Raw genomic sequence first — 12,290 nt, 5'->3', positions numbered from 1 at the left:
GTGGGATCTTGGTTACAGGTACAAAGCAACAGTGAAGAGGAGGAGAGTCAGAGTCGCTGGCCCAGCAGACCCAGGCACCCGCCCCACCACCAGACTTTTGCTGGTAAAGACTCATGAAGTAAGTGGGCCTCTCTCAGGCAGTTCTCAAACCTGGCTGCACATTGTAATCAAATGAGGAAGGTTTTTAAAAAAATACCCATAATAAAGGGTCCCACATCCTGTGGTTCTGATTTAACTGGAAACCAATGACTAATTATTTTAAGCTTCCAGGTGGTGATCCTATTATGGCTGGAAAATACTTCTCTAGATCAATGATGCTCAGGCTTTGGCAGCCACCACAATCATGTGGAGGGCTTGTTAAAATACAAATGACCGGATCCCAACTCCCAGAGTGTCTGATTGAGTTGGCCTGGATAGAACCCAAGAATTTGCATTTCTAAGAAGTTCTCAGGTGATGCGATTGCTGCTGGTCTGGTAATCACAGTCTGAGAAATGCTGTTCCTGAGACATTGTGTAGAACTTTAATATTCAAAATGTAGTCTACAGATACAAGCAGCATCAGCATCCCCTGGGATTTTGTTAGAAATGTGGACTGTCAGCCCCTACCCCAGACCTAATGAATCACAGTTTTACCAAGATCTTTGGGTTAGATAATTCATTGCATATTGAAGTTTGAAACGTATTGCAGTAGAAGTTTTGTAACAGGTGAGGACCAGCCATGGCAATCAATATCCCAACACTTGCTTTCAGCTATGTTCTAATCAGCCCACATCATTGGACTTAGGGCAGACTCCTCAAGGTACCTCCCAGTCTTGCTCATTTAGGGTCTGATCTCCTTTCTGCAACTACAGTCTGATGAACATACCTCTCCCTCCCCTTGTCAAAGCAGGAAATGAATTTCACACTGTTATTTATTGCAGCTAAAATTTCTTGCCTCCAGATATGAGTTTTTCAGTATTAATTTTCTTTCAGAGGTATCTCTTATACCTTTAAATAGTTTGGCCAGTAATTTATTATTTAAACTAATGAAAATTAGTCTTCCTGTAGTTTTAACCACCCATCTACTACAACCACAAAGAAAATGACATAAGGGATAATGGTATTTTCCCCAGATAGTATAAATTAAAATCTTTATTGAATTAAGTAAGTAAATCTTGCTTAGAGATTCCTTTGTTTTGGATATCTGGGTACCATTTTCTGCATTTTCTAGTCTAATTGTTTTCTTGGCTAATACTCCAAAATAACAGTGGTACTTGCTCAGACACACAAATATATTTACAACTCTAACTGTTTTAATTCTAATTCTCTGTGGTTTTAGGAATCTAAAACTCTTCTTTCTCTCTTACCTACTACCAACATCTCAGGGTATATGAATCATATGTATATACTTAGTCACCCACAAAGAGGTAAATAGCAGAAGGCATCAATATGTCATACGCACTTCAGGAAGTTTCAGATGGTTTCAGTTGCTGGTTTGGCACGTTAGGAGTTGGAAGTGGCCACTCTGCCCAAACAATAAGTGAAAAGCTGAACAGACTGAAAAATTAGTAACCATTCTAGACCCATCAGAGAAGCGGGTCACAGGGCAAACCACTTCCCCTCAAATTAGAGAATGGGCAAATACAAAGATTTATGACTTATCGGGGCAAAAACCCCAAAGCATAAACTCCCCCAGGAATCAGAACCACAGTAGAGAACCCGGACAATAACCAAGGAATTACTGGATGCTCAGCATGGACCAGTCTGAGAAATAAAAACTCTAGGGAGACCCATTGTGAGGCCCCTTATTTCTGGGAGTCTTACTTCTAGGAGCTCAACCAGGTTCTCACAGGAAATACTGGAGAAAAATCCCCTAGTGTTTCCAACAGGGGACGGGAGAAAGGAACCATTTTGAAATGCACCAGAGCATTCTATTCCTCTTAACAAAGTCTTCCCTCGGGAGAAACTAGATACCAAAAACCTAACCGGATGAGGTTTTATCAGAGACTAACCGACCTGAAGGAAGGGAAACACGCAACTCCAGCCTACTCTAGCCAACCCGTCCCATCAAAGGGGACAGAGAGGACTGAGAAGCACAGGTGAGAGTCACAATCCAGAGGCACAGGCTCACTGGAAGACTCAGACCTAACCATAAGACCATGGAACACTTCCTTTCTCCCTAAACCTTACCACCACATTACTAAAAGCCTATTTACATACATTTCTTTCACTCAGTACATCGTGTCTAGTTATTAAAAAAAAGAAAAGACATAGTAAAAGGCAAAAACAGGTTGAAGAAACAGAGAAAACATTAAAACCAGTCTCAGATATGACAGGGATGTTAGGATTAGCAAACTGGAAATTTAAAACAACTCTAATGATAAGGGTTCTAATGGATAAAGTAGTCTGTGTGCAAGAACAGATGAGCAGAGAGATGGAAATCCTTAGAATAAAAAATAAATGCTAGAGATAAAAAATGGTGTCACAGAAATGAAGAATGCCTTTGATGGGCTTATTGGTGGACTGGACATGGCTGAGGAAAGAATCTCTGAGCTTGAGACTATAGCTATAAAAACCACCAAAACTTAAAAGCTAAGAGAAGAAGACTGAAAAAAAATAGAAGAGAATATCCAAGAAATGGGACAGTTACAAAAGATGTAACATACGCATAATGGAAATTCCAGAAGGAGAAGAGAGAAAGGAATAAAAGAAATATTTGAAACAATAATAATTGAGAATTTCCCCCAAATGAATGTCAGAGACCAAACCACAGATCCAGAAAGCTCAGAGAACAATTAAAAGAATAAACGCAAAAAAAACCCCAAAAATCTACACCAAAGCATTAACTTTTAAACTACAGAAAATCAAAAATAAAGGGAAAAATCATAAAAGAAGACAGAAGGAAAAAACACCTTACCTATAAAAGAAGAAAAATAAAAATTACATACAAATGCTTCCCAGAAAATGTGTAGTAGATACTCCACAAGTAGGTTCTTGCCAAGAACTGAATATACTCTAAAATGCAGCACTTTGCTTAAGTGTTGTTTGTCCAGCAGATGTCAGGCTTGCACAAGAAAAATGCCAAGATGTTCCACAAAGCAGGCTGTGTGCAGGATTTATATGGTTATACACTTCTGGGCAATCTATGCAACGCCTAGAATGCAAGTTCCTCTCACAAACCTGTCCCAACTTTGTCTAAAGGTTAGTATTTTAAAATATCAGAATTGAATTGCTAGGGAGAAAGTATTGCTAGGAGTCACACATTTCCAGTACCTAACTAGATTCCATTTTCTGCCTGTGATGGGGCTTCATTACAGCAGGAGAGATAATGGTTTAAAATGCTGTATTTTATTGATTCTAAGGCACACATTTTTCCAAATTTTAACATCTCTGAAATTAGGTTGTGCCTTAAAATTCATAGTGTCAGCTAATTTAGTTGTCTTTTTTTGCCTCCTTAAGTGAAATGTAAAATAATTATCAGTCTTACAAAAGATGGTTTATCATAATCAATAAAATAGAATACATTTGTAAATTAAATACACTTTTTCTCTCAAGTAAATTAGGAAAATATTTTGTAGAATTTTTTTCTATAATTACCTAGAAAAATAAGAGATCTCTTCTTTCCTGACACGTCTTTGGCTGAGGAAGGGGTCACAGTAGTTCCCAAATTTTTCCAATGTCCTGTGCATCTGTTTAACCATCTTTTCACAAAGCTACAACCTATTTCTCTCAATCCACTCCTCTATTACCCTTTAAGAAATCTCAAGAAGAAGGGAGAGCTATAGCAACAGCTCAGTACTGCCAATATTAAAGCCTGTGTGATAAATTTGGAAGGGGGAAGTTCACTCACCACAATCAAAGGCAGAGCTAAGTGGGATAATTTTTTCAGTTCTGCTGGGAAATAGTCCCACTTCTCCCTTGTTCAGAGTCTGTAATTATTTCCTGGAGATTAATGATCTTCCATTATAATGTCGTTTCAAGTCCCAGATATTAACTACTACTTATTAGTAGTGGATAGGAAGTGGTAGCAGCACTCAGCCAGCCACTGTGTAGCATTGTGCAGCCCACGCGTTGCCCAGAGACACCCGGCTGAGCAGGCAAATGGGAATTAGAATCCCACCCTACTGAGCTTGCCATCCAAAAACTCTAGGGCTTTCATCTTCTAAAAGCGAGTTCCAATTTTTTCTAATTCATTCACATAAGGTGAGTGCCTTTCTGTAATTAGCACAAGGGCACTGCTGTGATTTGAATGAATCCCGTAAAGTTGATATATTGGAACCTCAATCCCCAATGCAGTGCTGAGAGGTCAAACCTTTGAGAGGTGATTAGGTCATGAGGGCTCTGTCCTCGTAAATGGATTAATGTCACTATTAATCCATGTGGGAGAGGATTCGTTATCTCTAGTGAGCTTGTTATAAAACCGAGTTTGGTTGTGTCTTGCTTTCTTGCTCTTTCGTGCTCTTCTCCCTCCGTCTTCCGCCATAGGGTGATGCTACAAGGAGACCCTCACCAGATGAGGGCTTTTAACCTTGGATTTGCCAGCTTCCAGAATTGTAGGAAATAAATTTCTCTCCTTTAAAAATTGCCGTATCTGTGGTATTGTTATGGCAACATGAAATGAAGTCAAACAGGCACCTTTTCTATTGAAAGAGGACCTTGACTCCCAGCCAACAGCTTTCTTCACTTGCCACCTTCTCATTTAGTGTCTGCTTGGAAAGAGGTTTTAATCTTCCTCCAAGTTCCTGAGGAAGGATGACCCACATCTTTCCTCATGATTTCCACCATGCTCAAAAATGTCAAATTCACAGTGCTTTCTATTGGTTTCCTGTGTTGACATTTAAACTACTTGACCTTTATCATGCTTATAAGAGGCAGAGCCAAGGAGAAAGTTTTTATATTTTGTTGTTCTTTTTGTTTCTTTTACCAGATCTGAGGTAGCACAGGCCAATATTTATTCTCTTTGTGAAGTGACCATATCTAGAGGTGGAAGTTCATTTTTTTGGTCAACCCTGCTGATGGCAGCAGAAGAGACAGGAGGGACTAGGGGGGAATGTTCACTCAGAGCACAAGACAAAGAAGAAAACTAGTTTGAGATACCCCCAAATGGTGGGTAACTCAAAGCACTATCTGTTTTGTGCTTGGTGGAACCTATGTAAGTTGGGTAGCTGCAGTCTTCTCTTTGATGTACGATTGTTCTGTATGATAATATTACCAATAACAGCAAATATATGTAGGTATTACTACATAGCAGACAGAATCCTTAGCACTTACGGATATTAAATCATTTCATCCTATGATATAAGATCTTTCATTATTCCCCATTTTATAGATGATGATACTGGACACAGTTATTTTTATATCAGAATAAATTCTGAAGAGGGACTGTCAGATGTGAAGTGTAGGAAGAGATTAGACAAGGGGGAGGGACAGTGGGAGCACATCATGAAAATGTGAATATTTTTCCACCTCATTTACAATTCTTACCAACATTGTTTTGCCTCTGTTGGGAAAATATAATTAAAAACAAAATCTCCTCCCACCCCAGGAAATCGCTCCACAAAGGTGCAAAAGAAAGAAAGCAGTTTTATTTTTGAATAAGCGTTGAAGCAGACTATGATATGCATTACAGAATATCCACTAAACAGATTGCAAAGACAGAATGAAATCTTACCCTTGTACGTAGCCAAGCAGATACAACCCATTACATGGCTGTTGTCAAATAAACAATACTTTGTCCTCAAGTAAGAAGACTTAACAGAATCATCTGTGGCTCACAGTTCACCCTAGACTTACCTGGCAATTGGAGTGGCCATCTGTGTCAGTCAAGTGGCTTTATGCAAAGAAAAAATAAACTTCTCATATTTTTAAGACAGGAAGTGGTTTTGCAAGTTAAAACAAAGTGCTTAAGTTAGACGCCCACCTGCCCATGGAGACTGGAAGAGAGAGGTTCTATCTTCCTTGATAATTACATCTCAAAGGGATGGTTGTCAACCTTTGCCCATATTTTTTAATTGGATGATCTATTTGTTTGTTTTGTTATTAAGTTGAAGACGTTTCCTATATATTTTGGAATTATCATTTATTGAAAGAAGACATACAAGTGCCCAACAGGTATATCAAAAGATTCTCAATATCACTAATCGTCAAGAAAATGCAAATCAAAATCACAATGAAATATTACCTTAAACGTGTTAGGATGGCTATTAGTGAGAAAAAAAGATATGTGTTGGCAAGGATGTAGAGTAACTGGAACTTCTGTACACTGTTGGTAGGAATGTAACATGGTGCAAAGGCTATGGAAAACAGTACTAAGTTTCCTACAAAAATAAAAAGTGGAACTACCATATGATGTAGCAATCCTATTTCTGGGTATTTATCCAAAAGAATTGAAATCAGGATCCTGAAGAGACATTAGCACTCCTATTTTCACTGCGGCACTATTCCCAGGACTAAGATATGGAAAGAAACTTAATGTCCATCAGTGGATGAATGGATAAAGAAAATGTGACATATATATACAGTGAAATATTATTCAGCCTTTAAAAGAAAGGAAGCCTTGCAATATGTGATGGCATGGATGAATCTTGTGGACATCATCTCTCTATATAAGACTTACATAAGACAATATTTCTGAAAATGCTATACAGTATAATTACTAGAGGCTCTTTCTACCAGAAGGACTGTGTAAAGTAGTGTGGATGAAGCCAGGACCTCCTCTTCTCTGCACATCCTCAAAAGCAATGCTTACATTGCTTTCGATGTGAATGTTGACACCTGAAGTTGTATGCCTTGGCAGCGTTGGAAGTAGCCTTGGTGATCCATTTGAACTACAACTTAGAAAATGGGGATTATGCCATGCAAATAGATATTATCTTTCCGCCTTCCACAGCCAAAGAAAGAATGAGACAGTATAGACAAAGGGAAGACTGAGGAAGAGACAAGAAGATACAGCAGTCTTCTTTTGTCTGTGGTTTTGCATTTTGTGACTTCATTTACCTGAAATCCATTTTATACTTGAATGGGCTCAGGAAAAGAAAAGGACTTAACAAGATCATGCAACTAGTTAGTATCAGAGCCAGAACTAAGGCCCAGGTCTCCTGAAATTCAAGCCAATGCCATTTTGATCACAGCGTATGGCCCTGATTGAGCAGGAGTTTAGGCTGTTACTGTGGATCAGGGCAAGCCTCACTACCTATACTTGGATCTGACCTTCATTTACTGTGTGCCTTGACCCTTTAAGCTAAGTAGCAATTCTCTCACTACCTTTGTCACCACTGAAATGTACTTGCCTTCTTGTAAACTCACCAGCAAGAGAAGCATTATACGAAATAAGCAGAAATGTTCACAGGATTCTTTGAGCACATAGTGTAGTGAAAAACATGACAAGAAAATCAGTAATTATTAGTACTTTTCATTAAATGCCATAAGGACCAGAAATTAACCTCTCAGAAGATCACATTACTTTTTTTAACGATGTGTGTTGGCAAAGATGTAGCAAAGGTAACTCTGGACAGATGCGTCCAACATTGAACAGGGAGAAGGTGACTGAGGAGAGTAGAAAAGGGAAAAGCAGAATATTGATATTCTAGGCAGAGAGAAAGATAAGTTCAAAAATAGGTGAATGGAATATCACATTGTGTTCTGAAACTACACCTTATGCCTAGTGGGAGAAAGGGGATGTGCTGGAGAAAGATCAAAACTGAAAATAAGAAAGATAAATAGAAAGGAAGTTATAAAACAAAGTCTCCTGTGTTATTTTAAGTGTTTTGATTTAGTCTAAGATAGGAACCCACTGAAAAATTTACAAAGGAAGTGATGTGATTAAATTTGTCTTTTAGAAAGATGATTCTGGCAGAAGTATGGGAGATGGACTGGGTAGGAAGCCAGCGGAGTAAGGAAAATAATTTAAGAATCGACTGCAGAAACCTAAGGAGAAATGTGATGATCAGAAATAAGCTGAAGGCAGTGGGAATGGAGGGAGGATGAGTGAGATTCTGAGATATTTAGAAGGTAAAATGTCTAAGCCAGGACCGATTAGACTTGTGTTTGGGGAGGAAAAATGGAATAAGGAACAGAAAGAAAGATAGGGCATACAGGTTTCCTCTTGGGCAATTAAATGGATGTAAATATCATTTTATTAAGAATGAAGTAAAATAGGAATAATACTTTGGAAGGCAAATATATTAAAGTATAATTTTCAAAAAGGTAAAATAATGACTCTCATGCAAATGTAGATAAACATGTTCAAAGACTTTACTCAACTCATTAATTACTGAAGGTACCAGCAATATGCTTGACCTGGTCCAAAGACTATTTGAGAAGTCAGTTTATACAGAGAGATAACTTAATAGATTGCCATATTAGATACAAAACTGGTTAATATTCAGTAACAGCATAAACTTTATCTCTCGGATTACTGGTTCCACTGGATGGAAATTCTTTGCATCTCTACCCAACATAAATCTCTAAAGTAATCTCTGCCCTTGCAAAATTGTAAAATAGCAGTGTAAATAGAAAGTCAAGATTAACACTGTACTGAAAGAATATCTAGTTATCTTGTTTGACTATTTAGAAAAAGCTGATGTGTTCGTATCTGAACATGGTGAGTGTAAGGTACTTCTAAAATACTATAAAAAATAGGCCCATGTCTTCATTGGTTTTCTGTTGCTATAATAGAACATTACAAGCTGGTTATTTTACTTTATAAAATAAATTTATTTACTACAGTCCTGGGAGCTGGGAAGTCCAAGGTTAAGGGACCACATCTGGTGAGGGCCTTCTTACTGCTTCATAACATGGCAGAGAACATCACATGGTAAAAAAGCAAGCGCATGCCCTCTCGGCTCTCCCTTCCTCTTCTTATCAAGCCAACAGTCCCATCATGGGGCCTCAACCTGATGAGTTTATCTAATCCTAATTGTTTCCCTAAGGCCTCACCTCTTGATACTATCACGATGGCAATTAAATTCCAACATGAATTTTGGAGGGCAAACTCAAACAGCAATCCATAAGGCAGTTGGATAAAGGAATCTAGAAATTGAGGTTTTTGGAGTTCAAGGCTTACTTATAATAGGTGAAGGCATGAGGAAACATAGCTTACCCAAGAAAGTATGCAGAATCAGAATCTGAAGTAAAAAAGAAACTTAGAAATATTAATATTTAAGGATTTATCAAGAAACAATGTATATAAAGGAGTAATATTGATTAGGAAAAAAAAAGTTGCAAATAGAAACTTCCTTCTCAGGAAGGAGGGTGTAGTCTTCAGTAACATTTACCGTAAAATATCCAATAGGAAGGAGAATGCAAAGATACCATTGTATTTGTGACTAGATAACAATTACTAACCTTGATAAGAATGTTTTTATTTGAGTGACAAGACTTTAAAATATTAATATGAAAAGTGAAGAAGAAATGATGAAAAGAAAGTAGGTAAATAATTTTTTTCTAGGATGGGGAAAGTTTAAGCATACAGTAAATATTTCCCTGGAAGGAAAGAATCCACAGAATGGGAAAGGCCATGGTTTAGGAGAGAAGGGATTGTATTAGTCTGTTCTCACATTGCTATAAGGACCTACCTGAGAGTGGGTAATTTATAGAGAAAAGAGGTTTAATTGGCTCATGGTTCCACAGGCTGTGCAGGAAGCATGGCTGTGGAGACCTCAGGAAATTTCATTCATGGCAGAAGGGGAAGGGGAAACAAGCACATATTCACATAGTCAGCAGGAGAGAAAAGGGGGAAGTGCTACACACTTTTAAACAACCAGATCTCATGAGAATTCACTCACTGTCATGAGAACAGCAAGGGGGAAATCCGCTCCTATGATCCAGTCACCTCCCATGAGGTCCCACCTCCAACACTCAGGATCACAATTCAACAGGATATTTCAGTGGGGACACAGAGCCAAACCATATCAGGAATGATGATGGTGTGAAGTCACTGAGAACTGGGATGAGATGAGATCCAAGGCACTTTTGGAGGGTGTAGCTAGCCATAAAGTAGTGTGACAGATATTTCTCTGAGATTAGAGGAAAGACAAAATGGAAAAAAAATTATATGTGTCAATACAGTTATATTGGTCATCTGGAGAGGAAGTCAAGAAAAATTCTGTTCATTTCTTTCTCTCTTTTTCCTGTAGGGTTATTACTAAAAAGTGTGAGTCAGGAAAAGAATGGTAAAAATTTGAGAACTCTACTATGGGAAAAAAACAAGAGAAATAATTATTAATAAAAAATGCATTGCTAGTTGAATAGGTGAATAATGTTAGACTCATTTCAAGGTGCAGAACATGAATTGATAGTGGTTTAGTGATATTCTCCAACAGTGCTCAGCAATCTATACAAAAGAATAAAGGTATAAATATATGCTTTTATAAGTATTAAACAGTAAGAGGTAAATTCTTGCAGGAATCTCACCTCATGATGAAAAGAGCAGAAACCGTAAGTCACATGACTCTTTGCTGCTGCTGCTAATGACTTTAAATATCACTTATAATACTGAGAAACATTTCCACAGCTGAGGTATGAAAATTCCTACTAACCTCAGTACCCAAAGTTGTTTCAAAAATGCATGATATGTATCTTTTTTATTCCCATTGCAGGCTTTCTCCACCACCATGACAGCATGTGGTCCGACAGAGGTGACTTCATAGAAGAACCTAATTCCAACCTCTTGCAGGAAATTGCACTGCCCTCAACATCCAGCCCCTACACCTTGGTCCTCCAAACCCCCAAATTCTGCAGGAGAAAGGCAGCATGGTACATGGGAAAGAAGATCAGACTGAGCGATTTGGAATCTACATCCTAATGCTGCCACAAGCTGCATGCACAGAAAAAGACCTTAGGCACATCACTTCATTTCTCTGTACACTGGTGTATCTACTACATATGTATTAAAATATATAATATGGACCACAGTAAACTGAACAAAGCCTTAATTTTCTCCCAAGCTTTGACATTGCCAAGGGCAATCAGGAGACTTCAGGATCAAGTTTAGGGGACAAGTTTGTTTCTAATACTTTCAAAGGGCCCAAGCTAAGAGAGGAAGGACACCTCACTTTCTGGCTCTAAAAGCATGGTTCATCTCACAGTAGGATTCCCTCTATACCTCTGTTCATCCCTGTGTTCCTAACTAAATTCCAGAAAATCTTCCACAACACCAGAGTCCTGTCTTTCTTCTTGAGACCTCCTTTGAAGAAATCAACTTGGAGGCTCCTCCTTAAATCCAGTTTCTTTCTCTACCCAAAATTTTGCATCTTTATAGAAAAAGAGATAAGTAGGATTCAGAGTCTCTTCTCCTAGCCATTGTGGGGGAGGAAAACACTATTTCTGCTGGCAGAAAACAATACAAATAATTTTTTTTTAAATCATGGCATGTTTTTAAAGCTAATTAACAGCTGTAGTTTGCTTTGGAAGTTAAATGTTTTGTCAAAAAACAGGGCTTGAGCACAAGCAGTGCTCTCTTAGGCAGTATGTGGTTTCAGAGCATCTTGGACACATTTCTCCGCTGAGAAAATGTTAGTATTAATAGGATGGGAGAAGTAAGATACATGCATTTCCAGAAATGTATTATTTGGCTGCCTAATAAATTACGAGACCAAAAAAAAAAAAAAAAAAGACAGGAAGAGAGGGACTTGAAGGAATTTGAGGGAAATCATAACCAAAAGTGAAAAGGAAAAAATTACACCAGACATGATAAACAGAAGTTGATTTTGTTCTGACGCTATTGCCAGCATTAGGGGAGAAGGCACAAACTAAATCTGATACCTAGTGAGGCAGAGACAAAGGGCTAGGGTGGAAAAATTTTAAACCATCTGTGTTTATTAATTCGCCATACCAAAAGAAAAAAATGAACTTTCTCCTATTAAGATAGTTTTACAATTTGGAAAAAGCCCCCATCCTAAGTTTCCTAACCTTCCCACCCACAGAAACCAGGAGACAGGGGCACAACCTTCCTTGATGTTTGCATTTCAAAGAGGTGGTTCTCAGGTCCTAGAGAAAGATATTCCTGAGTTGTAAAACTGGAAAGAGGCTGGGAGAAGATTTACATCTCAAGAAATAGAAAGAACTACCATAAATTTTCTAAAGCAAATATTCTTAAGGGAGGTCAAGGGCCTGAAGTCAGGAAGAAACCTATTTGGGCAAGCTGAGGGGAAAGTTAAGGTTATCTTGGTCACGAGAGAACAGAAAGAGCTGAGAGTATTTCATTTAAAGAATGATATAGTCCATTCTCACACTGCTATAAATAAATACTTGAGACTGGGTAATTTATACAGAAAAGAGGTTTGATTGGCTCATAGTTTTGCAGGCTGTAC

General features: G+C 38.1%; 1 protein-coding gene across 2 annotated transcripts in view; it reads left to right on the top strand.

Moving 5' to 3' along the window:
- Window positions 1-11,592, top strand: part of TESPA1 (thymocyte expressed, positive selection associated 1) — a 35,180-nt gene extending 23,588 nt beyond the window's left edge. For both annotated transcript variants that reach the window (XM_023210870.2, XM_023210871.2), the window contains 2 exons: window positions 19-118; window positions 10,578-11,592. In XM_023210870.2, the coding sequence (XP_023066638.1) occupies window positions 19-117 (99 nt within the window). In that variant the 3' untranslated portion in view covers window position 118; window positions 10,578-11,592. The remainder of the gene's footprint in view (window positions 1-18; window positions 119-10,577) is intronic.
- The last annotated feature ends 698 nt before the right edge of the window (window positions 11,593-12,290 follow it).

This window comes from Piliocolobus tephrosceles, chromosome 10, assembly GCF_002776525.5.
Source record: "Piliocolobus tephrosceles isolate RC106 chromosome 10, ASM277652v3, whole genome shotgun sequence".
Taxonomy (NCBI): domain Eukaryota; kingdom Metazoa; phylum Chordata; class Mammalia; order Primates; family Cercopithecidae; genus Piliocolobus; species Piliocolobus tephrosceles.
The sequence above is the reverse complement of the archived record's forward strand: the minus strand, read 5'-3'. Positions and strand labels throughout refer to the sequence as shown.